The sequence below is a fragment of the Dendronephthya gigantea genome, unplaced genomic scaffold (genome assembly GCF_004324835.1).
Source record: "Dendronephthya gigantea isolate DGI-Jeju-01 unplaced genomic scaffold, DenGig_1.0 000028F, whole genome shotgun sequence".
Lineage (NCBI taxonomy): Eukaryota > Metazoa > Cnidaria > Anthozoa > Malacalcyonacea > Nephtheidae > Dendronephthya > Dendronephthya gigantea.
In genome coordinates this window covers 785,522-806,580 of record NW_021163038.1, presented here as the reverse complement: position 1 = coordinate 806,580, position 21,059 = coordinate 785,522, and the positions used below count along the sequence as shown (strand labels likewise).

Sequence of the window (21,059 nt, the reverse complement as noted above, 5' to 3'; positions counted from 1 at the left end):
TTTGTCGGGTCTAATTACCTTCTAAGGGATGTTTTAGTGTCTGTTGACTTGCAATGTATAGAGGCAGCAAATCCACTAAAGCTAATGCAGTACTGCTTTATCAATAACAGACTACATTCCATACGTTAGAAGTAAATTGAATCCAACAAAATTGGATCGTGTGAACCTTACTGAGGATATTTTATAAAGTTTTCAAGGCCGGTTTTCTCTGCTTTGCGGTTCGTTTTTCGCCGCTATGAAGTGATATTTTATCATCAGTCTTCGGAGTGTTGTCTCTGTGAGATAAATCTGTTTTAACTGGGCTTGTATTTGATATTTCTCTCGCTCTGCTTGCCAACTTTCTCACTCCCGCTCTGTCCCATGGAGATTTCTTTCTTATGTTTTGTTTTGGTTGCTCGCCTTCTGGTTTGGACGTATTTTGAAGTTTCTCTAAGAAGGAAGACGTTGTGGGTGTTCAGGATTGCGGCTGCTTCGTGAGGACTGTGGTGCATATATGGTTTACAATGGTGAACATATGGTGATGTATTCTATGATATCTATCATCGTGTAGTCATTGATGGTGGTTATCATGGATCAAATGGTGATCATGATAAAGATGTGGTGGTGATTATGATGATGATAATGATTATCATGGTGATCCTTATGATGATGGTATAGTGATTATGATTAACATTTGATGATAATAATACCAAGATGGTGATTATTTTGATAATTATGGTATATGGAATCAAGTTGGTAAAAATAATTATAATGACAATTATGATAACTAGTAATTATGATATCGGTGATGATAAATTGATAATGATTGTGATAATGATAATAGTGTAAGTTATTCTTACCAAAAAGAACTGGATTACTGTATTCTAAGCCGTTAAGAAGAGACAAATATACATCTGGTTTGTCCTGACACTCTGGAAAAGTTTTAGGATTTTGTTATTTCAATTACTCTGGGATCAGTGTCCAATAGAATATTTAATATTAACAGCAGGTTTGCGGTTTAAAATTATTTCACTAGCAGAACTGGGAAGTGTTGTTTTGGGAATAATTGGCTTCCGGAGAGATGATATGTTTACAGGTCGTCAGGTAACTGATGAAGATATTTGTGGGAAAACAGGCTGTCCATTCCAAGTTTGGCACACGGAACCGACGGAAGCTATCTTTCCTGAAGGAGTTTCCTTGTTTTGTATGAAATTCATATTTTTTATCTTATTCAGTCAATACATGCACCTACCACCTACTTTCCACTCGTAAGAGAACGTATTCGCCTCGCTGTCGTAAAATCGTAATCGCATTTTCGTTCAGTTTTTCAGCAAGCCTTTGAACATTCCCTTCTTCATCCGTCAAATCAATCGCAGCTGAAACGATTCGTAAGTATTTTTGTTGCATATAATAGTTTGTAGTGGTCTGTTATACCTTCACAGCAGGAAATATGAACTAGCTTGTTTATTTATAATGTATAGACACTAGACAGTTCCATCGAAGTTCGCTCCTTTACCTTCTCTGTCACAATTGCTTCTTTTTCTTATGTTGTCCAGGAGGTTAACCACTGAACAGTTCAGGTTAAACAGAGCATGATTGTTGTCTAAAGATGTTTGGCAGTCACAAATGTGAAAGTATATATAGATTACTATGGATGCTTAGATCATGTTGACGTTGTACTTTTGAACGATTTGATGTTCAGAACTCACTGCTGAGTTAAGCACGGTTAGATCATGCAAAGGTAGTTACATGTTCTTGAATGAGAGCATGCTTTCCATGCGCTCAAATTAAACAGAGCATGATTGTTGTATAAAGATGTTTGGCAGTCACAAATGTGAAAGTATATAGATTACTATGGATGCTTAGATCATGTTGACGTAGTACTTTTGAACGATCTGATGTTCAGAACTCACTGCTGAGTTAAACATGGTTAGATCATGCAGAGGTAGTACATGTTCTTGAATGAGAGCATGCTTTCCATGCGCTCAATTTCTTCAAAACACGTGCAATAAAATAGATACTCTTTTGGTTCGTCGGAACGCATTTTTCATTTACGATGTTTTAATGATACTCTAATGAGCGTCCCAAATTATGCAGCCGTCTCTCAAATGAAATGAATACAAATAAATATGACAATTCACATTTTCGATCTCAAATATTTTAGCGTGCGATATAGAAAGAGCACATGCCAAGCCTAAACAAACCACGACACAACGTGGCCTCCGAGAAAGTTCAAAGAAACACCGATATACTTTTCTTTTCCATTCAAATGCATTTGGCTAATAAATTGCAGGTAGGATTTTCATTTTTCTATGCGTACTTATAGCAGCTGATTTGGGTGAAGTTTTACAAATAGAAGATTAATGAAAGACTTATTGCATTACTTCAGTTACCGGTTCGGGATTGAATGTAGCAGGAAGATTGATGTTTTAACAGGAAGCAGGAAGATTGAGGTGGTGTAGTCATTCCCATAATAGCATGTGCTTATTTGGTTTTCGTAGAGGATCAGCCTCTCCAAGACAATTACCCTGTGCGCGAGGTCATGTAAACAGACCCAAATTTAGAATATCGAAACATGTGCCCGGCTCTTTCAAAGTTGTATGACCAAAACCAACAATATTAAAAAATTACCTCCAAATCTGATCGTAATGAAAGACATCCTATCACTCGAACTTGTTATTCAACTTTAAAGAGATTCCTCTCCGATGCCTCGTAGCTGAAACCTCCAGTAATTCAACTGCAATGCTTAATGTTTCAAACAATATACGTTTACGGCATTATAATAAAGATCATTAGCGCGGACGCAATAAATTACTTTTTGACATACCAATAAACCATCAATTTTCCATTTCTTAGACATCGTAATCCTGAAGTATTTCAGGTATTGTCGTAAAGATTATTTTCGTAAAGATTAAGGTATGAATCCATGCGGATGGGCTTTATTATAGCTTTGCGAAAAAAAGGGCAATATATGTCTTGATTCTGGAGGTTGTTTCCATATTATTAGAGGAATGAGTTCATATTCTAATTATATTAGAACAATGTTCGAATATTCTAATTGTGCAGCATTGAACAGAAAAGAATTGAAACAAAATCAATCGCATTTTCGTTATGTTGAAAGGAAAGTTTGCAGCAGACGCGTGGTTTGATTAGGTAGATCATCTGTGACGAGAAATTCGATGCCCATTCATAATAATTTCAGTCTTCAGAAATTCTATATTCGCTTCGTCACGATCGTTTAAAGAAGAAGTACCATGCTATATGCAATGCTTCCCCGTGTCGAGTTATTAAACCACGTAGCTATTTCCTATGAAATATCCCACGGTGACTGTCGTTGCCCACTTCCTTAATCAATATATAATTTATAGGCTATTATTTCGTGCTTTCCTGTTGCACTTTCCTTTTCATTGAAAAACTTGAAATGTGTAATCAAGTTGAAACAAATTCTGATTGATCTAACCGAAAATGTTGCAAAACAATCAGTTTTTACACAATAATTTATTGGGAAATAATTTTTTTTTTAAATTATGCCCTATTAATATTATTACATTAATGATTTGCATAGTCATACATGCTTTATATTATTGTTTTACTCAATTTTCCTTTCAATTTTGTTCCTACAAATACCCAACTTTCATTGGGTTGTCATATTGAAGCATCGCGTCGACTTGCTAAGTTTCACGATCGGCATGAATGACTGGTTTATCTCAAATTACTAGTTCTAGAAGCAATATCCGCCTGGTATTTGTTTACGCCGGTTGTAGTTAAAGTGATAAAGACGTGAAGCGATCTTCATGCCTTGATATTTTTGCAGTAAACATCACATGGCCTGCACAGGATGTTACAATGAAGTCGAATGCAGAAATACTACCAGTTGGGGAAGAAGAATACTGGTTTCTGTTGCAGGATTCGCGTTTCTATTGTGCGTATGTCATTTTAAGACAAATATATACGGTAGAAATGCAATGAAATTGAGCAGTTCAGACGTCTCTGCGAGGAATGGCCATTTAAACCGACACCTCTTGGAAGACAAACACAGCGATACCAAGGTAAGTTCAAAATCACCTCACTGGCTCTCAAGATACAGGGTGATATTGTGGATACCGTCGTATTAAGCCAAGCTAAAATGCCTTAGGTATGACATTGCATGCATAATAATGAGTTGAATATAGATTTTAACGTAGCGTGTCGTTCTATAAAAGATTCAAGGTTCATTTTAGTTTTAGCTTGGCTTTCGTTCTTGACATGAACAAATGACAATCGTTTGTTAAAACCAACCTCAAGTACAAGAGAAGGTTATAGTTCAGACGTATTTCTACGCTATATATTTTTTTGAATTTGTAATCGCCGACGTAACGTCACTCACTGCAGCTCAACTTACAATGAATAGGAACAAAGAAATTAGGGAAACCCGTATTTCGCTTCAATTTCTGATCTTTCCCAATTACATGAACTGAAAAGGTGCTAGACTCTCATCAGAGCTACGTTTTCACGGGACCGGACGAATTTGGGACAGGCTAGAATTCGTTCTTTCCCACCTGTTTCCACGGAACCTTCCCTGTGCCATTTCCCCAGTGTTTACACAATAGTTCTTTCTGTCAGAGGGGTCCAATATTCTTCCAGTTCCTGGTTTACGTATAAATTTATGGAAGACTGTCAGATACAAATTCTAAGCCCGTTCCAAATTTCTTCGGTTGCATGGAAACGGGTCCAAATTTTCTAATCTACCCATTGTCAACTGTACTATGTCTGTCATTAACTATATTAACTATATTGCCACATATATATGCGTCCTGTCTGTTTAATCTCCTGGTTAGTGTTTGCAAACCTTTCAGGTGCTTATTTGTCGTAGAAATTTCTGTTATATGATACATCATGATTCATTTCTCGTAGTGTGTGCATCTCCATAGCGTGAACTCTTCCTACCTCTGTGCGTTTGTGAAGACAACAGAAGACTGTCAAATTCAAGATGGTTTCATCCAGTACATACAGTTTCCGTATTGTACTTTATCAAGAACCGAGGCTTTAGCTTTCGTCTTAATGGTGGGTTTGAAAAACGTTTCAAAACTAACTCGACCATGGTCGATAATACCGAAATATGGTCGAAATACGGTATTCGAATATACCGGAATATGGTATACTCGAGTCAAAAGCGTAAAATTGTAAAGCCAAAATTAAGATGCTTATACGGTGTCATATCAACTATCTTGTTTACTCAAAAAGTTCTTTCGTTCTTAGATTTTATGGTTGATATTTCTCTTCATTTTTGTTGGAATCACAGCTGATGATTAGTATGTACAGAATTTGATTTCCCTACTAATATAACCAGCACCGCCCAACCCATATGGCCCACCAACGGCTGCATAGCTTTATGAGTTTTTCCCTAATTATTTCTATAGCTTCTGTCCAGCATTGACCGTGATTTCTAATGCTTTAAATCTTAGTCCCAATGTGGCAGTATCCTTTAAATCCAAGTTACCTAAATATCTTCATAATCTGGGTCGTGAATGTCCTCCTCAGTTCACTTCATGAATTTTCTCTACTTCATTTATTTCACCCTTAATGATGATACTTCAGGGCGTCACATTTCTCGCGTATGGAAATGGTGCTCCAGATATTTTCAGTGCAGTGGCTGCTTTCGTCAATTCCAACGGGACTGGAGATTTGGCACTCAGCGCATTAATTGGCGAGTAAATATTTTATTGTCGTGGTTGAGGATGATGGATTGTGATGATTGGTGATGAGGGATTGTGGTGGTTGGTGATGGATTGTGGTGGTTGGTGATGATGGATTGTGATGATTGGTGATGATGGATTGTGGTAAATGGTGACGATGGATTGTGGAGGTGGGTGACGATGGATTGTGAAGGTTGGTGATGATGGATTGTGATGATTGGTGATGAGGGATTGTGGTGGTTGGTGACGATGGATTGTGGTTGTGGGTGACGATGGATTGTGGTGGTTGGTGATGATGGATTGTGGTGATTGGTGATGAGGGATTGTGGTGGTTGGTGACGATGGATTGTGGTTGTGGGTGACGATGGATTGTGGTGGTTGGCGATGATGGATTGTGATGATTGGTGATGAGGGATTGTGGTGGTTGGTGACGATGGATTGTGGTTGTGGGTGACGATGGATTGTGGTGGTTGGCGATGATGGATTGTGGTGATTGGTGATGGATTGTGGTAGTTGACGATAATGGATTGTGGTGATTGGTGATGGATTGTGGTAGTTGACGATGATGGATTGTGGTGGTTGGTAAATGATGATGGATTGTGGTGGTGGGTGATAATGGATTGTGGTGGTTGGTGACGATGGATTGCGGTGGTTGATGATGGATTAAGCATGTATTATACCCGTGATTTAATTTCCAGGTGCTGGAATGTTTGTAACGACTATCGTTGTTGGAGTAGTTTCATTATCAGTCACGTACGATCTGAACCAGAGACCATATCTTAGAGACGTCGTCTTCTATCTTGGCGCGTTAGCTTGGACTTTAATTATAGTTTATAGAAAGAAAATTGATTTCCCTCAAGCGATCGGTTTCATCGTCCTTTACATAGTCTACGTTCTCGTTGTGATTATCGGTCGTGTGATCTATCAGCGGTACAAGCGAAGAATGCGGGCGCAACGAAGAACCATCCAAGGTAAAAAAAAGTACTGCGATCAGTACGCGCTGTATTTTATGCTTCCCGGGACATGTCGCAGCTCTCGGAAGCTTTCGTCCAATTGGATAATGCTTTTCTATGCTTTCTAAAGAACGAGCTGTGCCATTGGTTGAAACAGAAATGTATTGTTAAGTTCAGCCAATGAAAATCATTCTTGCGAGGAGCTGCGACACTACACTTATGCTTGGGACTAATAGAGAATATATTTCTGTTTTCAGAGGATTTTGAATCCAGTTATCAGAACGGGGCAGTATGTCAAGGCTCGTCTGGACGTAGCGAGGAAGATTTCGAAAAATCAATTCCAGTCATCACAGATACCAGTAGATCTAGTAGTTGGAGGTTTAATCCGCAAAGATCAGATCCAGGTGAGGGTCTTGTAAACTTGAGTTCTTTAACCATGGCGATAAATTTATACTAAACCTTTTTTTCAGACATAACAACACCTTTGCTAGCCAATACACCAGGTTTAACGAGCGGCCAAGATAAAGGTTTTCTTAAAGAGCTTTTGTCATTTTCAAATTCCGATTTCATCGATTCTGGTTTATTAAGAAAGATGTATACCATAATTAAAGTAAGTTACCCTTGTGGTCTAAATTCCTAGCCTCCAGTTTAACTGTTTAAAGTCTGCCATACGTTGAGCAGGGAGAATCAAGGAAGTTCGGTCATTTAAAACGTCCTTTCAATTAATGTGGTGTAACAACTGCTTTACTGTCGATTTGAGCAACAGACCTTCGCCTAGTGACTGCATGAGTTACCCGGGGGCTAATCTTCCATGTATATTTACTCCTATACTCTCACCTGGAGACATCATAATCTCAAGTCGAAACATCGAGAAGTATTTTTTGTATATTTTAGATATTTAGTCTGTCTGAACTTCTGAGGAGGTCAAGGAGCACATCTGCCGAAAGGGTTTTACGCGGTTGCAAACACAGTGACAGTGCCATACTTTACCTTACTCTTTCGACTTCCTTGATTTCTGTTTTCAGATTCCAATAAACTTGTGTTTGAATCTCACAATTCCTGTCGTTGAACTGAGCGCGGAAAAGCACAACTGGAATAAATGGCTGCAAATTCTACAATGTCTATTTATGCCGTTGTTCTGCGTCTTTGCCACGAAAGGTAGAGTTACATTCAAGCTGGATGAACACTGACTTTGCACCCCAGTCATCTGGTTCACAGTAAATCGATTGCACGCAGCACATTCAGTAGTTTTTCACTATTTTCAGGTGGATTTATTATGTTAGGAGGGAAATTTCCACTGGCTGCTCTAATGGCTATTGTTGGCGTGATACTGGCCGTTACCGTGGCAATCACGTCATCAAAAGATCGCCCACCAACTTATCATAAGGTACTCTAAAAGCCTTTTAAAAATATTATCAGAAATTATCCAGTTTTTCCTTGCCTGCTATCTACTGTTTACCCAAACAGATATTGGTTAACGTTGCTCTTGCGAGTCCTTTAGAGTTTAGAATGAACGATCGCTACCCGTTGTACTAGCATGCAGGGGCCGGTTGTATGAAAGCCGGATAGCGCTATCCACCGGATAGTGATTTTTTCAACCCTTCTAAAAATGCTTGAATAGCTATAAAACTTCAGCTTTGAAGCCAACTTTTGTTAAAGAGGATCCTGAATTTAGGAATACTTAGATTTAATCAAAGTTATACCCAACAACAGGCGATTTTAAAGCGATTGAAAAAATCACTATCCGGTGGATAGCGCTATCCGGCTTTCATACAACCGGCCCCAGATATTTGCATCAATTTGACCCCTCAATTCTCACAAATGTGTGTTTATTTCTCTTTCAAATAAAGTTATTTTCATTCATGGGTTTCATCGCGTCCGTCATTTGGATTTATTCAACCGCAAATGAAATTGTTAATTTGTTGAGGGTGAGTTGATAACGAAGATCTTGCATAACGTGAACACGATCCTCGAGCTGACACCTCGAGCCTTTTAACATTTATAGATGTTTGGCGTCGTGTTCAAACTCAGCAACGGAATATTGGGCGTGACTCTGCTGGCTTGGGGAAACAGTATAGCAGATTTTATTGCTAATCTGGCTGTAGCAAAGCAAGGCTACCCTCAGATGGCAATAGCAGCTTGTTTTGGTGGTCCTTTGCTAAGTATCCTTTTCACGGTCGATGAAACGGCACATGCAATCATGCTGAAAATAATGCCAGTCAATCATCTTTTTCGTGGTATTTGATAGACTTTGAAGGGTTTTCAAACCTTAACAAAATGTTTTAGATTTATTATTAGGAGTTGGGCTATCCTGTACAATCGCGACTTCCAGAAGTAACGGGACGTTAAAGGTTCGTTAGGATGGTATCAAGAATCCTTAGCTGTAGGATATAGAGATGCTTACAGCATCATTTTACTAAAAAAAGTTTAGATTTTTTACTGGCTTCTGTAGTAACACTGGATCAATAAGAGATGATCCTTACTGGACCTCCAGGAAGAACAGTTTAGAACTGATAGAACTATCCAGTATAAATAAAGTTAGTTTAGTTTAGGTTTCCTCCTGTAGTTACACTGGATCAATAAGAGATGATCCTTACTGGATCTCCAGGAAGAACACTTTAGAACTGATAGAACTATCCAGTATGAATAAAGTTAGTTTAGTTTAGGTTTCCTCCTGTAGTAACACTGGATCAAAAAAAGATGATCCTTACTGGACCTTTAGGAAGAACAGCTTGGAACTGGACTGCATGAGATGGACATAGAGCTATATATCCAATCTTGTTCTAGGTCAGTAGTTTAGTTCATGCAGTAGTGTACTAATCAATATAAAACCTCTTCTTTCTTGTTTCAGTTAAACACGGGAAATCAAGACTTCATTTCGACTGCATTTTTAGCGGCCAGTTTGGCATCCTCAGCAATCATTGTTCCACTCGTTGGTTTTCGGATTCCTAAAATCTATGGCGTTTATCTTATCTTATTGTACATCGCCTTCCTGGTCGTAACGATTTTAAATGAAACCGGCGTCTTATTTTCGTAGACTCCAATTATTTTTATGCTAACTTATCGGGCTGACCATGTCAGAGTTCATAAGATGAAGAACCTTCAGTTTGAGATCACTGTTTTGAATACGACATCATACGTAAATCATTTGTACAAACACAAGATAGATCTTTTTATAATAGGGGAAAATATTCTATAGTAATTTAATAAAATTAAATTTTATTTTTGTATCAACTATAGACCTAAAGATGTTCATTGTTTGCTCCGTCATCTCGTAACGTATCATTCCGGAACGGAAAATGGCGAAAAATGACCATGGTTGAGCCTGCCGGAGAATGGCGAATTCGACCATGGACGAGTCCGCCGGAAAATGGCGAAAATTTCAAAATTTCTCTCTAAAACACTTAAAAAACGTTTAGGCGTTTAAATCTTGACATTTCCCAGCGTGTGCCTTATTAGTCGTTTTCTATGCATATGCTTGTTAGGGGCCACCCCCCGAGACCAGGAAAAGCTTAAATACGTTAAATTTATCATCGCTCTCAGGGCTAGCCACTGTAGCTGATTCGTCTATGACGCTAGGCTTGTGGCGATGCATACTCTGTTTCTCACTGAGACGTAACGGTTAGGTGCACATACATCATGGTCTGGGGGCCGTAGTGCATCTCCCCCTTAGACGGCCGTTAAGATGTGAGTTATGGGGGGGAGTTCTTCCTATAGCAACTGTCCTTGCACCTTTCGTAGTTGTAACTATGCTGTATATTGCAGCCGGTTGTATAACCAGGTTAGATTGTGGCATAGGCTGGATGATCTCTTTTGGGTGTTTTTACGTTCTTTCCAAATTTTTTTTTTTGGCGTGCTTTCCATTTTTTTTCTTTTACATACAAAAAAATACTGTTATTAAACATATATGGAACGGATATGGTTCGAAAAGAAAATTTATATCGACTAAAAACCACCTTACTTAACCCTGAATACTCTCCCCAGTCTCTGCATAGCTGAGTCTCTGAATGAAACAATACCAGATATTATTCATAAACATCAAACATTTATTTTATTAGATCAGCGTTTTCATCAACCTTAAGGCCGATCTACACGATGCGATTAGTCGTATACGATTCTTATCCTAACGTATGAAAAAGATTGGTAACGTCACTCTGTCTGTTCATCAGTTTATAACGAAATTTAAAATGTGACATCTTTACACGCATTTATTCGAATACATACGCCAGCATACGAATCGTATGCGACTAATCCACTGAGCTGTGGACTAATCGCATCGTGTAGATCGGCCTTTACAGCAGTAAAATAGCAACAAAGACATTCAGACAGTCAACTCTGCATTCTCATTAGTAACTTCTCCTTAGTGCCTATACGCCGTTTTCCGGCCTTTTTGGTCGAGTCCGCCAGAAAACGGCGCATTCGACCATGGTCGAGTTCGCCGGAAAATGGCGTATACATTATAACAGTTATAGAAACACGCTTCTCGACCAATCAGCACGCGCGTACTATAAATTTTACGTCATAGCAATGCGAACGTGGAATATAAAAAATACAAATCGTATTCCTGGGATTCCTATATGGTTTAAACCCATTTATTCATCGTCATTCTTCGTGTTTCAGAATGCGAAACTTGAAACTCCTCCCCCACCACAATCAATCCTGCCGTAAATGGCATTTCCGTCTTGTCATGCAAATTCGATATATGGAAATGTTTAAAATATCCTTCTAGTCCTCTCTAATCAACAATCCCGATGTCATTATTTGGCTATAATGCTTAAAACCGTGCTTTTCGATGCCAAATATAACACAAAGTGAATTCCTTTTGTGCATTTTTGACGAAATGATGTTGGTTTGTTTTGGAAATGTTGCAGCAAACTATTCCTAATAGCACACAGTTCCTCCCGGATTTCATGCTGTAATTTTGTGTTTTTTGTTCCTCGTGTACGTGCAAATGGAAATGGCATCGGATAAAAGGGTTGTACAGATTTTCAGACGTGCTGTTAACAAAGCAAAGAATATAAACCGTTGGGTAAAGTCTGGGTGAGTTTTGTTGTGGTTTTTTTGATGAAAATTTAGTGACCTTTTCTGCTTCGTGCTTATAGATAATGGCGTAGTTCACCTTGCTGATACGCAAACGAATCTTGTTCAATATTGTACACAAATGCACAAACATACTTCTTATTCAATGCTCTGTACTTGTTTAAATGTTATAGCAGCAAGATAATAAGAAAGTGTGGTATTTCCAGCTTAGATTTTGTAACAGATGTGTAGCACTTTGAAGATGTGCTTCGATACTTCCGAAATAGCATGTACGAAAGCGTAACAATAAGCTTGAATTAAGTGCGTTAACGTTATCTCTTCGGGTGTCTTGGTTGGCTTTTTGTTTCCTTAAAATGCTCCTAGATTGTAGATCAAAGCGTGTTTATGTTTTGAGATTGTTTTAAGATATGCCTTTCTTGTGCAAATCTGGTGATGTTTGTTTACATTTCTTTCTCTGTGTGTGTGCCGACCTCTGTATCGAGACAGAGCTTCTTCCTTGTTTGATGCAAACGGGAGAGGAAAGAGTATCATTTATTAATAATGCACTTCTGAAAATATCCTCAGCGCCGATATTTATTAACATATTGTAAAGATACAGTTATACCTTTAAATAAAACGACTATAATTTATCCATATATTAATTATTTAAAATCCTTAGTCTAGACTAAGTCTAGTAAAAAAATCGTAAGTAGATAGTAAATGCTACAAACAAGCAACAAAATAACTAAAATAAAATGCATTTCCTTAAAATACTCTTTGAAGATATTCTTTCGTTTATCGTTCAATAATTTACAATAAGTATATAGCATTATTTTGCATTTTCCATTGTTCGCAATATGTCTGTATTGACCTTGAATGTTACTCGTAGTTTTAGCGGATTTTGGACTATATTTATAGTTTGCTGGAGTTCAAATATCGGCAGCTTAAATTACATAGTATCAGGGTAAATCTTGCTGGGAAATCTCAAACGAAAACGGCAAAGAAATTAACAAAAGAGTACTTTTATATGCAGATGTAGCTAATTGTGTTGACTCGAATTTCCGGTATTCGTTAGAACGTGAATGTATCTCATTCACAAAATAACATCATCGTAAACCCGATAGTGGATTGTAATAATTCATCTTGTAGAAGTATTTGTACAGGAAATGATATTATTGCTACTTAAGTTGGTGTTTATAAGTAAAATGAAGCAGTTTAAGGAAAGTTTTGTAAATTTAAAACGATTTTGAGTTCTGCAGGTGCATTCTGGCCGATGTTATAAAAAAATACCGCTGAATATATTTGGCGTCTAACAATTTTGAGCCCTTCTCGGGGGTTCATTTTCTTGTTTATTTATCGTCGGGCTTTTATTATTTGCAAAGTTTTCACGTCTTTTGAAAGTGCTTGAAGCAGTCGCGATGGATATTTGTACAGACTGGTCGTTATACTAGCCGTATCATGTCTTTAGTGACTATCGAACGCTCAAGTTCGTCAGATAATTTAAGTCAAATAAGTGGAGAGCGAGTCGAGTCGGTAAGTTTATTATTGACACAAATGTCAATTTCAAGTTGCTTGTTTTAGAAATCAAGAACCAGGCGCAATGCTTTGTCGTTTACACAAAATATAGACGTGCTTTTACTGTGAAAACTTTAGGACGATGATCAACTTGACAGCGCACTATCTGAAGAAGTCTTTACTCGCTCTAGGACTCTGTAAGTCTGTAAAATTTCGTGCAATATAATTTCCGTACTTTCACTCAAGTTTTTTTTTCTCGAAACTTGCTACAGTACTGTTACATTTCTAGTGTTGAATCTTGTTCTAATAATGCATTTTTTCCCATGTGAACTTCACTTAATTTGAAACGAAAATCCACTTCAAACTCGGACATTAAAAGGAGTGTGATAAAGTTGATCTTATCAAATGTTTTGATTCGGATATTAATTTTTAAAAATTGTTGTATTTTTGGACGTTAATAAAGATGCAATGCTCTTGTAAATTTAATAACTGAGGACACATTGCTTGAATGGTTGTAATTTTGCATCCTTGTGAAATGCCAAAAATGCTTCAAGGCATTGAAACATGTGTTAGAAAGAGTCTTATTTAGGTATAATTAGAGTGGATGTTATATTTAAATAATGTTTTCTCCATAAAGTTTCATGATCTGAACGCTGTTTTAAAACGAGTGTATTTGGGAGAGAGGCTATATCAGGGATAAGATTTGTGTAGAAGTTAATTTTGACGTATTTAATACTTCCTTGATTTGATTTGACCAAGGTTGTGTCAACTCTGAGCTGGTGAGTTACAATGTCAAATATTTTCATTAACAGCAGGGGATCGATATTAATATGAAAACTGAAATATTAACTAATTAACAATCAATACTGCAAGAGGTTTTCAATAAATTAAATTGTTAATAACGCACAGCAGAATAATATTAGAGTAACATATTACAAATATATTTACCATTGACGCAATGTTATTTCCTAGTGGCTTCATTTTTCTGGTCGGCGTCTGAGGATATAATAGGCTATTGGATAAACAGCTATGGAATAAGCCTAATGTTTTGATATCCAATTTAATTTCATTTTTCACTAACCTTTTATTTTCATTGAACAATGTCACCAGGTCAAGTGTTGAAGGATTTTTTGCGTCAAAAGGAGCTGCATATGCGATTCCTGATGGAGATTTTGCGAGAAAAGCGTCATTAAAAGGAGGTCAGTAAGGTGTTGTGACTGAAATTGCGAATATATCATTTTCTATAATGTTTTGATTATTTTTCTTTAACCCTTCTTTTCAATTACAGGTGAGATTCAGTCTCATCTTCAAGGAATGGTGAATCTAATACGAGATGAGGACACAATGAGACTGGTATGCCATAAATTCACAAGTTGTTTGCCTGTCAAACTCAATTTGGTGTTAACTATACCAAGTTTCCATGCTGGTATAAATATTTTTATTTCATAATCCATCATTACAGGTTGTTAAAGTTGAAAGCGAGGCAAAATACTCTCGCTATTTATGCATCGTAACAACATATGGTTTGTTGGAGGATGAAGAGAGTGTTATTCTTGGCATTGATTGGATCGAAGATGAGTAAGTTATGTAACAGGACCATGTAATGCACAGGTTACCTTCCAAACCGTACAGCCCATATGGTCAACTAATTTTCATTACAAATTTCAATGAATTTTACCAACATTGGCTGTCTTACAATTGCCTTTTTATGTATAAATCTTTCTTGCTTTGTGCTGTTATATAGAGATATGAGGTAAATATTGGCTCAGAGAGGAACTAGGTTTTAAACCATTACCACTTCTGAAGTTACTTTAATTTATTTTAGAGCAAAACTTGGTCTTGTAATACCACTGTGGAGCAATGTGAAAACAAAACTGGATGGTGATGGGTGTGTGTTTATTTTTTATTTCAATGCAATGATTGCATTCACTATTGTGGTTTTCATCTTAATGATTTTTGTTGTGATCATTGGACACTGATTATTACAAATACATCTTTCAGTGGATTCGAAATCAACACAGAACATCGTAATTACATATTCAAGCCAGTTTCCGTCCAGACATTGTGGTAAGTTACCAGTAACAGAATAACCTCTGCTGTATTCTTTCACAAGCTGACAGAATGAAGCAATGTTATAACAATATTTTGAGTTGTTTTACTGACCTAAAAGTAAAAAAGTTTTTCTGAAATATTTCATATCTCATCCTAGGACTGCATTACTGTGGATCCATAAATGTCTAAAGCAGGCTCACAGAGCAAAACATTTCAATGGTGGCTTGTCGCATGCCTGGCTGGATTATTATCACAATAGAATAACATCGCCAAGAGAATGTATCAATTTCTGGTAGGATTTTAAAATAAACTATTAATTTACTCACTGGAGGGCCTCCAGCTACAATGGTCCATAAAGTGTGCAAAAGATCAGGGCTGGATAGAGTGACTCACCAGAGAGTGGTTTCTTAAAGAGATAGTCAGTGAAATGCAATTTAATGCAATTTATTATAGGGAGTCGATGGATGACGTAGAACTGAAAAGAGAGATCCGCTATTCATATTTTGATCAAGTGTAAGTAGATATAATAATATTCATTTGCCCTTTGCATGGCCTGTAGTGTTTGGAGGATTCCTAATAAAACGATTGATTTGAGATCAATTTTCATGTTTTATAGAAAAACTGACGAAGAGCTTCTGAAAGGTTCCATAAAAAATAAACTAAAAGAGGTGAAGTGTGTGGTGACTCGTGGTTGATTTGTACATTTCAAGATCATAACAAGGAATTTCTTTGTCTCCAAATAGATTCTGACAAGATTTGATTTAGAGGAAGTAACATGTCGGCAGGTAAACACATGCAAACTCGCCTCGTTCAAAATTACGTTCAAATTGACAATAACGCGTTCTGCTTAATCCAATTTTCAGGTCCGAGAAGCATTAGAAGCAGAAATGAAGATGAGTTTGCAACACCTGAAGGGTTATTTGGATGAGCAAGTGTTTGTTATTCTCGGACAAATGGAATCCTCTACCAAGATTACAGATCATTTGTACCTGGTAGGGTTACCAAACGACGTTACCACACGGCACTTATACAGAAAGCAGTATTTTGAGTCCAAAAAGTAATATTCATATACTGTTTACCAGGGCTCAGAATGGAACGCTTGTAATCTCCAGGAACTTAAAGACAATGGGTAAGATCTCAGTTTCCTGGAAAAATTTCATTCAGTTTTCTTTCATGATATTTCATTATTTTCATCGCATTTCAGTGTTGACTACATTCTCAATATTACCAAAGAAGTTGATAACTTTTTCCCCGGAACATTTGAGTACATGAACATCAGGTAATTTAGTTTATCTTTGAAACATACTGGATTATTTCAAATCTGTGCTTTAGTCTGTGTGACATGGAGTTCCGAGTTGTATCTGTCAGGATGAACAGTCTGTGAAACTGTGAAAACTGTGAAACTCTTAACGTTTAACTCTTTGTGCTGTTCGTTAGGATTTATGATCTCAAGGAGTCAGATCTTCTCTCCCATTGGGGGAGAACATATCAGTTTCTTCACAAGGCAAAGTAAGCCATTCTCTCTTTTGACGACCCCTATAGAGGCCCTTTTTTGTCCTTAAAGCAACAAATCTTTGTTATATTTCAAGGGAACAAGGGTCAGCAGCTTTGGTTCACTGTAGGAGAGGCATCAGCCGTTCCGCTTCTACGGTATGCTATAGCATTAATACTTCATCGCCTAGCAAGGTTTTCAAGAAACTCCAGAGCATAGATTTTTAAGCCTCAAATCTCCTAGAACTGATGAAGCTTCCCGCATAAACCTACGAACCTCTAGAAAGACCAGTTTAGAACTGATATCCATTATAGTTTAAGTCCTCCTGTAGTAACACTGGATCAATAAGAGATGATCCTTACTGGACCTCTAAGAAGAACAGTTTAGAACTGATAGAGCTATCCAGTATAAATAAAGTTAGTTTAGTTTAGGTTTCCTTCTGTAGTAACACTGTATCAATAAGAGATGATCCTTACTGGATATCTAGGAAGAACAGTTTAGAACTGATAGAGCTATCCAGTATAAATAAAGTTAGTTTAGTTTAGGTTTCCTCCTGTAGTAACACTGGATCAATAAGAGATGATCCTTACTGGACCTCTAAGAAGAACAGTTTAGAACTGATAGAGCTATCCAGTATAAATAAAGTTAGTTTAGTTTAGGTTTCCTTCTGTAGTAACACTGTATCAATAAGAGATGATCCTTACTGGATATCTAGGAAGAACAGTTTAGAACTGATAGAGCTTTATTTAGTTTGAAACAAGCACCCTTAATGCAGAATATTTTCCGCAGGTGATCGCGTTCCTGATGAAAAAAAATAACATGTGTTTGGCAGATGCGATGAAATTTGTGAAATCGAAGAGAAGTATTGTCCAACCAAACTCAGGATTTTGGAAACAACTCATAATCTACGAGGGAATCTTGAGGTCTAGGTAAAGAAAAATATAAATACATCCGAAGCTGGCCTTTAATTTATATAAACGCGCGCTGTTCGTCTCCCATTTTAGTAATCACCGTCACAACAGCTTATTTCGACGTCGTTCAAACTCGGTAGAATCTGGTAACGTGAACAAACTCCATCACAAGAAAGGACGCCACAAGGACGGCACTGACCAGGTCGATAATTCTCCCAACCGCGGGCACACACTGCCAAGAATGAGCAACCAGGTCCCCCCAGGGGGTGATGGTGCGGCGGAAGATGATATCCTAGACTCGGCAAGCAGTAACGAGGAGGATACCTCTTCGAACAGCAACTCTGACGAGGAACAACCCTCTACGAACAACGGCCGTAAGATAAGACGAACTGTTTCTGAGCCCACAATGATGCATTCTGTTGACGTCATGATGATGTCACCGCCGGGGAAACCCCGGGCGCGAACGTTCGTCGAGAAAGGACAATCTCCGACGAGAATCCTCGAAGATCTTGAAGCTGAAGATAGCGATGCGGTATTGTTTGAGACTGGGGATGATAAGGATGTTTTAGAGAAAGAAGAGGAAGCACGCGTTTTAGAAACAGTCCCTGATTGTGCACGGTCAGAGCCTGGAACGATAGAAGCATCTGTGGACGGTGAAAAAGAATCTGCTGACTTGTCAGAAACGCCAGGAATGACTACGACAAATACGGAACCACCGGCGAACGCTGGCGAAGTCAAACCGAATGAACTTTTGAATGATGTAAAACAGCTTCAGTGCGAGTACGAAGACTCACCAGTTGAGGATGCCGCACGCGATTTAAGCCCACGCGTGGACCTCTCAAGTGCGGTCATTTCAAGTGAATCCCCACGCGAGGACTCCTCGCACGATGAGCACGCAACTCCACCAAGAACCCCACGACAGCGGTCCCGCAGTATCGGTGAAAAATTGCTGGACAAGTTGCTTGTAAAACAAGGTAGGTCAGAGAGTTCGGACAATTTGAAAAAAGTAAGCACTCGAGGGCGGGTGAAACGAAGAGAAAGGAAAGCTAAGTCAGATCTACAGCTTTCTAGCAGCGGCTTTGTTAAACGACACACGCAAATTCTGGAGGATGAAAGATTGTATAGTCTGCTCTTGAACTCCAATGAGACCCTCGCCACCCTTGCCAAGGATTTTTGGGAGGAGAGAGGGAGTCCCGCTATTAGCAAAGAGAATTCGTGCGAAGAAGCGAAAAATTTAGACTCAGAGAGTACGGTAACTTCAATAGAGGATTCCAAGAAAGATTCAGAGAAACCCTCCGGAGAATATGGAACAAATAGTTTTGAACCTGTGAAATCTTCCAAAGGGGAGTGCAGTTCTGATGGTATGGAAATTCCTGGAAAAGATCAGCAGGATTATTCACAGGCACAAGTCGAGAATCATTCTAAGCAAAGCTTGTCGCAAAATTCAGAGGACGTTTCGCAGAAAGATTCTGAGAATTGCTCTGGGGCAACTCGCTCGCAAGAGCTTCAAAACATTGTTCAAGAAGTGAACGCGGAGGCGAAGCGAGATATAGCGACGCAAGGAGAGCCAACAAGGGCAGCGGTTGTTTCTCAAAATGCATTACGTCATACTAACCAGGATGATGACGTCACTATTGATCCAATGACGTGGATCGATTTAACTCAACACCGTGGTGACGTCGTGAAACGAAGATCAGCTGCGTTTGAGAATAATTCGATAGAGGAGCCTTGGGCGAGTGTGTCCCCATCGCGTGATAAATCACTATTGTCACGTGATCGCTCGTTGGAATCACGTGATGATCATGAACAGAACGTGTGTCAATGTCCTGAACAAGCACAAGAAACTCGTAAAACGGATGAGTCTAAAATGAAGGATGGTTCTCCTAAGGAAGTTCCGAAGTTGAATTTGAAGATCTTGGAAGAAGAGGGTGGTTCTCCAACACAGAGATCTAACAGTATAACAGTCGAGGACTATAATTCATGGGAGGCCTCCAGTGTGAGAGACAGAACGATGATACTCGAAAATATTATCGCGAGAACAGGGGGTAGTTTTCCCTCACCTCGTTCTAGAGCATTGCAGAAGAATCTTTCCAGTTCCGAGGCGGAAACTCAGGTACAACATGAAATGAGCGAGTTGACTATTAACACACTTGCAAAGCCAGACAACGATGGTTTTTGCCATCAGTCATACGCTGAAGATCAAGATTCAACGGATGTTGTTCCAACAGCATCGGAACAGCCCGATGATGAAAATGTGTTTGGTGATGCTCCTGTGAAAAGCCTGGTGGATAAGTTTGAAGTATGGGGATAGCGAGTAGAAAATTGGGATAGATTTAGTAGGACAATAGTTGTTCGTAATCGTACAGGGATACCCATCAAATTAATCTCACGTATAATTTATGTTTATTTAAGCAGCAATATCGGTCAGATTCCTAGGCAGTTATCCTTACTTGTTTATAAGTCGGTAGAGCAGTTCAAATCAAAGTTCAGTGAATTTTTGGTTGTTCTATTAATTGTCATGATAGTGATTGTGGCTTTCTTAGAAAGTATGATTTCGGTGTCTTCGACTTCCTAGACACACTAGTGAAAAGCCTCAAAAGGGGGGAGGGATATCACGAGAGTTTATACATTCAGTAGACAAACAAGATAAAAAAATTCAATTAGAGAAGAATTATGAATGCAACATCTAAAATTTGTAAAACTGCCATTTGTAAAATGCCTCATATTGCTGTCCTGGAGGGGGCATTATAACCAATCAAATGCGATTGATCTATTGTCAGATTAGCGAAAACTAACGTTAGCGGAACAGACCTTTCTCTTAATGACGTCAGAAAGCCTCATGTTACACGGAGTTTGATTGGATGCTTAGTTTTTCGAAGCCAATCAAATTTCCTGTAACATCAAGCTCTCCATGTTTAATTTGACGTCTTTACGAGAAAGGTATATTCAACTTTATTATCATCCTCAACAATATACGTACCTATAACAAAAATAATGCTTTTACATACTACAGTAATTTTGGATACTTTTCTATTTTTATACGGAATTTCGTAACGTAATAGGAGATATAGTTATTGATAGTTGGTATACTCAATCCATTTCATACTAATTGTCCTTAATATTTTTATGTAAATGAATCACTAATGAATGATTAGAAAGGAAGATCTGTGAATGATATTTCTGTAAATCTTAGGCGAGGTTAGAATCTCTATTCTAAGCGAAAATAGTTGTTGAAATTTGTTGTAAATAATTAACATTTAAATTCGTCTAAATTATATTGCATTGTTAGGGTATTTGTGTTGTTTTTGAACCCTTAGCCTCCGATTTACGTGATTCCATTAAACTCCAAACAAAATTCCAATATTATTTTCCGATTTCCTTTGAATTCTGCCGCTGGAATGCGGCAGCCAATCAGAACGAAGCTGTGTGGTGATTTGACCAATCACGTAGCAAAACCGTCCTC

General features: G+C 38.1%; 3 protein-coding genes across 7 annotated transcripts; 2 read left to right on the top strand and 1 right to left on the bottom strand.

The window, feature by feature from the left end:
- Positions 1-24: 24 nt before the first annotated feature.
- LOC114523689 (uncharacterized protein C22orf15-like) lies at positions 25-2,829 on the bottom strand. Its single transcript, XM_028544697.1, has 5 exons — positions 2,611-2,829; positions 1,496-1,582; positions 1,239-1,355; positions 840-911; positions 25-429 (listed from the first exon to the last, which is right to left on the bottom strand). The coding sequence occupies exons 1-5, from the start codon at positions 2,636-2,638 to the stop codon at positions 182-184; spliced, it is 552 nt and encodes a 183-aa protein (XP_028400498.1). The 5' UTR covers positions 2,639-2,829; the 3' UTR covers positions 25-181.
- On the top strand, positions 854-9,793 carry LOC114523688 (mitochondrial sodium/calcium exchanger protein-like). Of its 4 annotated transcripts, XM_028544694.1 has the most exons (19): positions 854-1,183; positions 1,303-1,367; positions 2,144-2,272; positions 2,369-2,432; positions 2,836-2,895; positions 3,794-4,028; positions 4,873-5,022; positions 5,218-5,270; positions 5,379-5,436; positions 5,557-5,665; positions 6,353-6,625; positions 6,865-7,011; positions 7,078-7,217; positions 7,633-7,765; positions 7,873-7,994; positions 8,458-8,535; positions 8,613-8,769; positions 8,894-8,958; positions 9,459-9,793. In XM_028544694.1, the coding sequence occupies exons 6-19, from the start codon at positions 3,804-3,806 to the stop codon at positions 9,642-9,644; spliced, it is 1,896 nt and encodes a 631-aa protein (XP_028400495.1). In that variant the 5' UTR covers positions 854-1,183; positions 1,303-1,367; positions 2,144-2,272; positions 2,369-2,432; positions 2,836-2,895; positions 3,794-3,803; the 3' UTR covers positions 9,645-9,793. The 4 variants fall into 4 exon arrangements, with proteins under 4 accessions (XP_028400495.1, XP_028400496.1, XP_028400494.1 ...); XM_028544695.1 differs by having other exon boundaries at positions 854-1,083; positions 2,144-2,432; XM_028544693.1 differs by having other exon boundaries at positions 2,144-2,432.
- A 1,508-nt stretch (positions 9,794-11,301) lies between these two features.
- On the top strand, positions 11,302-20,737 carry LOC114523628 (protein phosphatase Slingshot homolog 2-like). 2 transcript variants are annotated; one of them, XM_028544612.1, is made up of 18 exons: positions 11,676-13,159; positions 13,280-13,338; positions 14,252-14,340; positions 14,430-14,494; positions 14,604-14,719; positions 14,967-15,029; positions 15,143-15,208; positions 15,351-15,485; positions 15,647-15,706; positions 15,810-15,861; positions 15,937-15,978; positions 16,057-16,185; positions 16,276-16,322; positions 16,398-16,472; positions 16,631-16,702; positions 16,783-16,843; positions 17,475-17,614; positions 17,690-20,737. In XM_028544612.1, exons 1-18 carry the CDS (start codon positions 13,085-13,087, stop codon positions 19,905-19,907), a joined length of 3,564 nt encoding a protein of 1,187 aa, XP_028400413.1. In that variant the 5' UTR covers positions 11,676-13,084; the 3' UTR covers positions 19,908-20,737. The 2 variants fall into 2 exon arrangements, with proteins under 2 accessions (XP_028400414.1, XP_028400413.1); XM_028544613.1 differs by lacking the exons at positions 11,676-13,159; positions 13,280-13,338 and adding an exon at positions 11,302-11,647.
- The last annotated feature ends 322 nt before the right edge of the window (positions 20,738-21,059 follow it).

What these genes read in the sequence shown, in the direction of transcription:
- LOC114523689 (XM_028544697.1), bottom strand. Translation starts at nt 2,638, where the DNA reads ATGTCTTTCATTACGATCAGATTTGGAG. An exon ending in CGTTCTCTTACGAGTGGAAA is followed by an intron (nt 912 to 1,238) that starts GTAGGTGGTAGG and finishes AAACTTTTCCAG; the next exon opens with AGTGTCAGGACAAACCAGAT. An exon ending in CAGTAATCCAGTTCTTTTTG is followed by an intron (nt 430 to 839) that starts GTAAGAATAACT and finishes CTTCCTTCTTAG; the next exon opens with AGAAACTTCAAAATACGTCC.
- LOC114523688 (XM_028544695.1), top strand. Translation starts at nt 3,804, where the DNA reads ATGGCCTGCACAGGATGTTACAATGAAGTCGAATGCAGAAATACTACC. An exon ending in ACAAACACAGCGATACCAAG is followed by an intron (nt 4,029 to 4,872) that starts GTAAGTTCAAAA and finishes CATTTCTCGTAG; the next exon opens with TGTGTGCATCTCCATAGCGT. An exon ending in AGATGTATACCATAATTAAA is followed by an intron (nt 7,218 to 7,632) that starts GTAAGTTACCCT and finishes TTCTGTTTTCAG; the next exon opens with ATTCCAATAAACTTGTGTTT.
- LOC114523628 (XM_028544612.1), top strand. Translation starts at nt 13,085, where the DNA reads ATGTCTTTAGTGACTATCGAACGCTCAAGTTCGTCAGATAATTTAAGT. An exon ending in CAGGAACTTAAAGACAATGG is followed by an intron (nt 16,323 to 16,397) that starts GTAAGATCTCAG and finishes ATCGCATTTCAG; the next exon opens with TGTTGACTACATTCTCAATA. An exon ending in TTTGAGTACATGAACATCAG is followed by an intron (nt 16,473 to 16,630) that starts GTAATTTAGTTT and finishes GCTGTTCGTTAG; the next exon opens with GATTTATGATCTCAAGGAGT.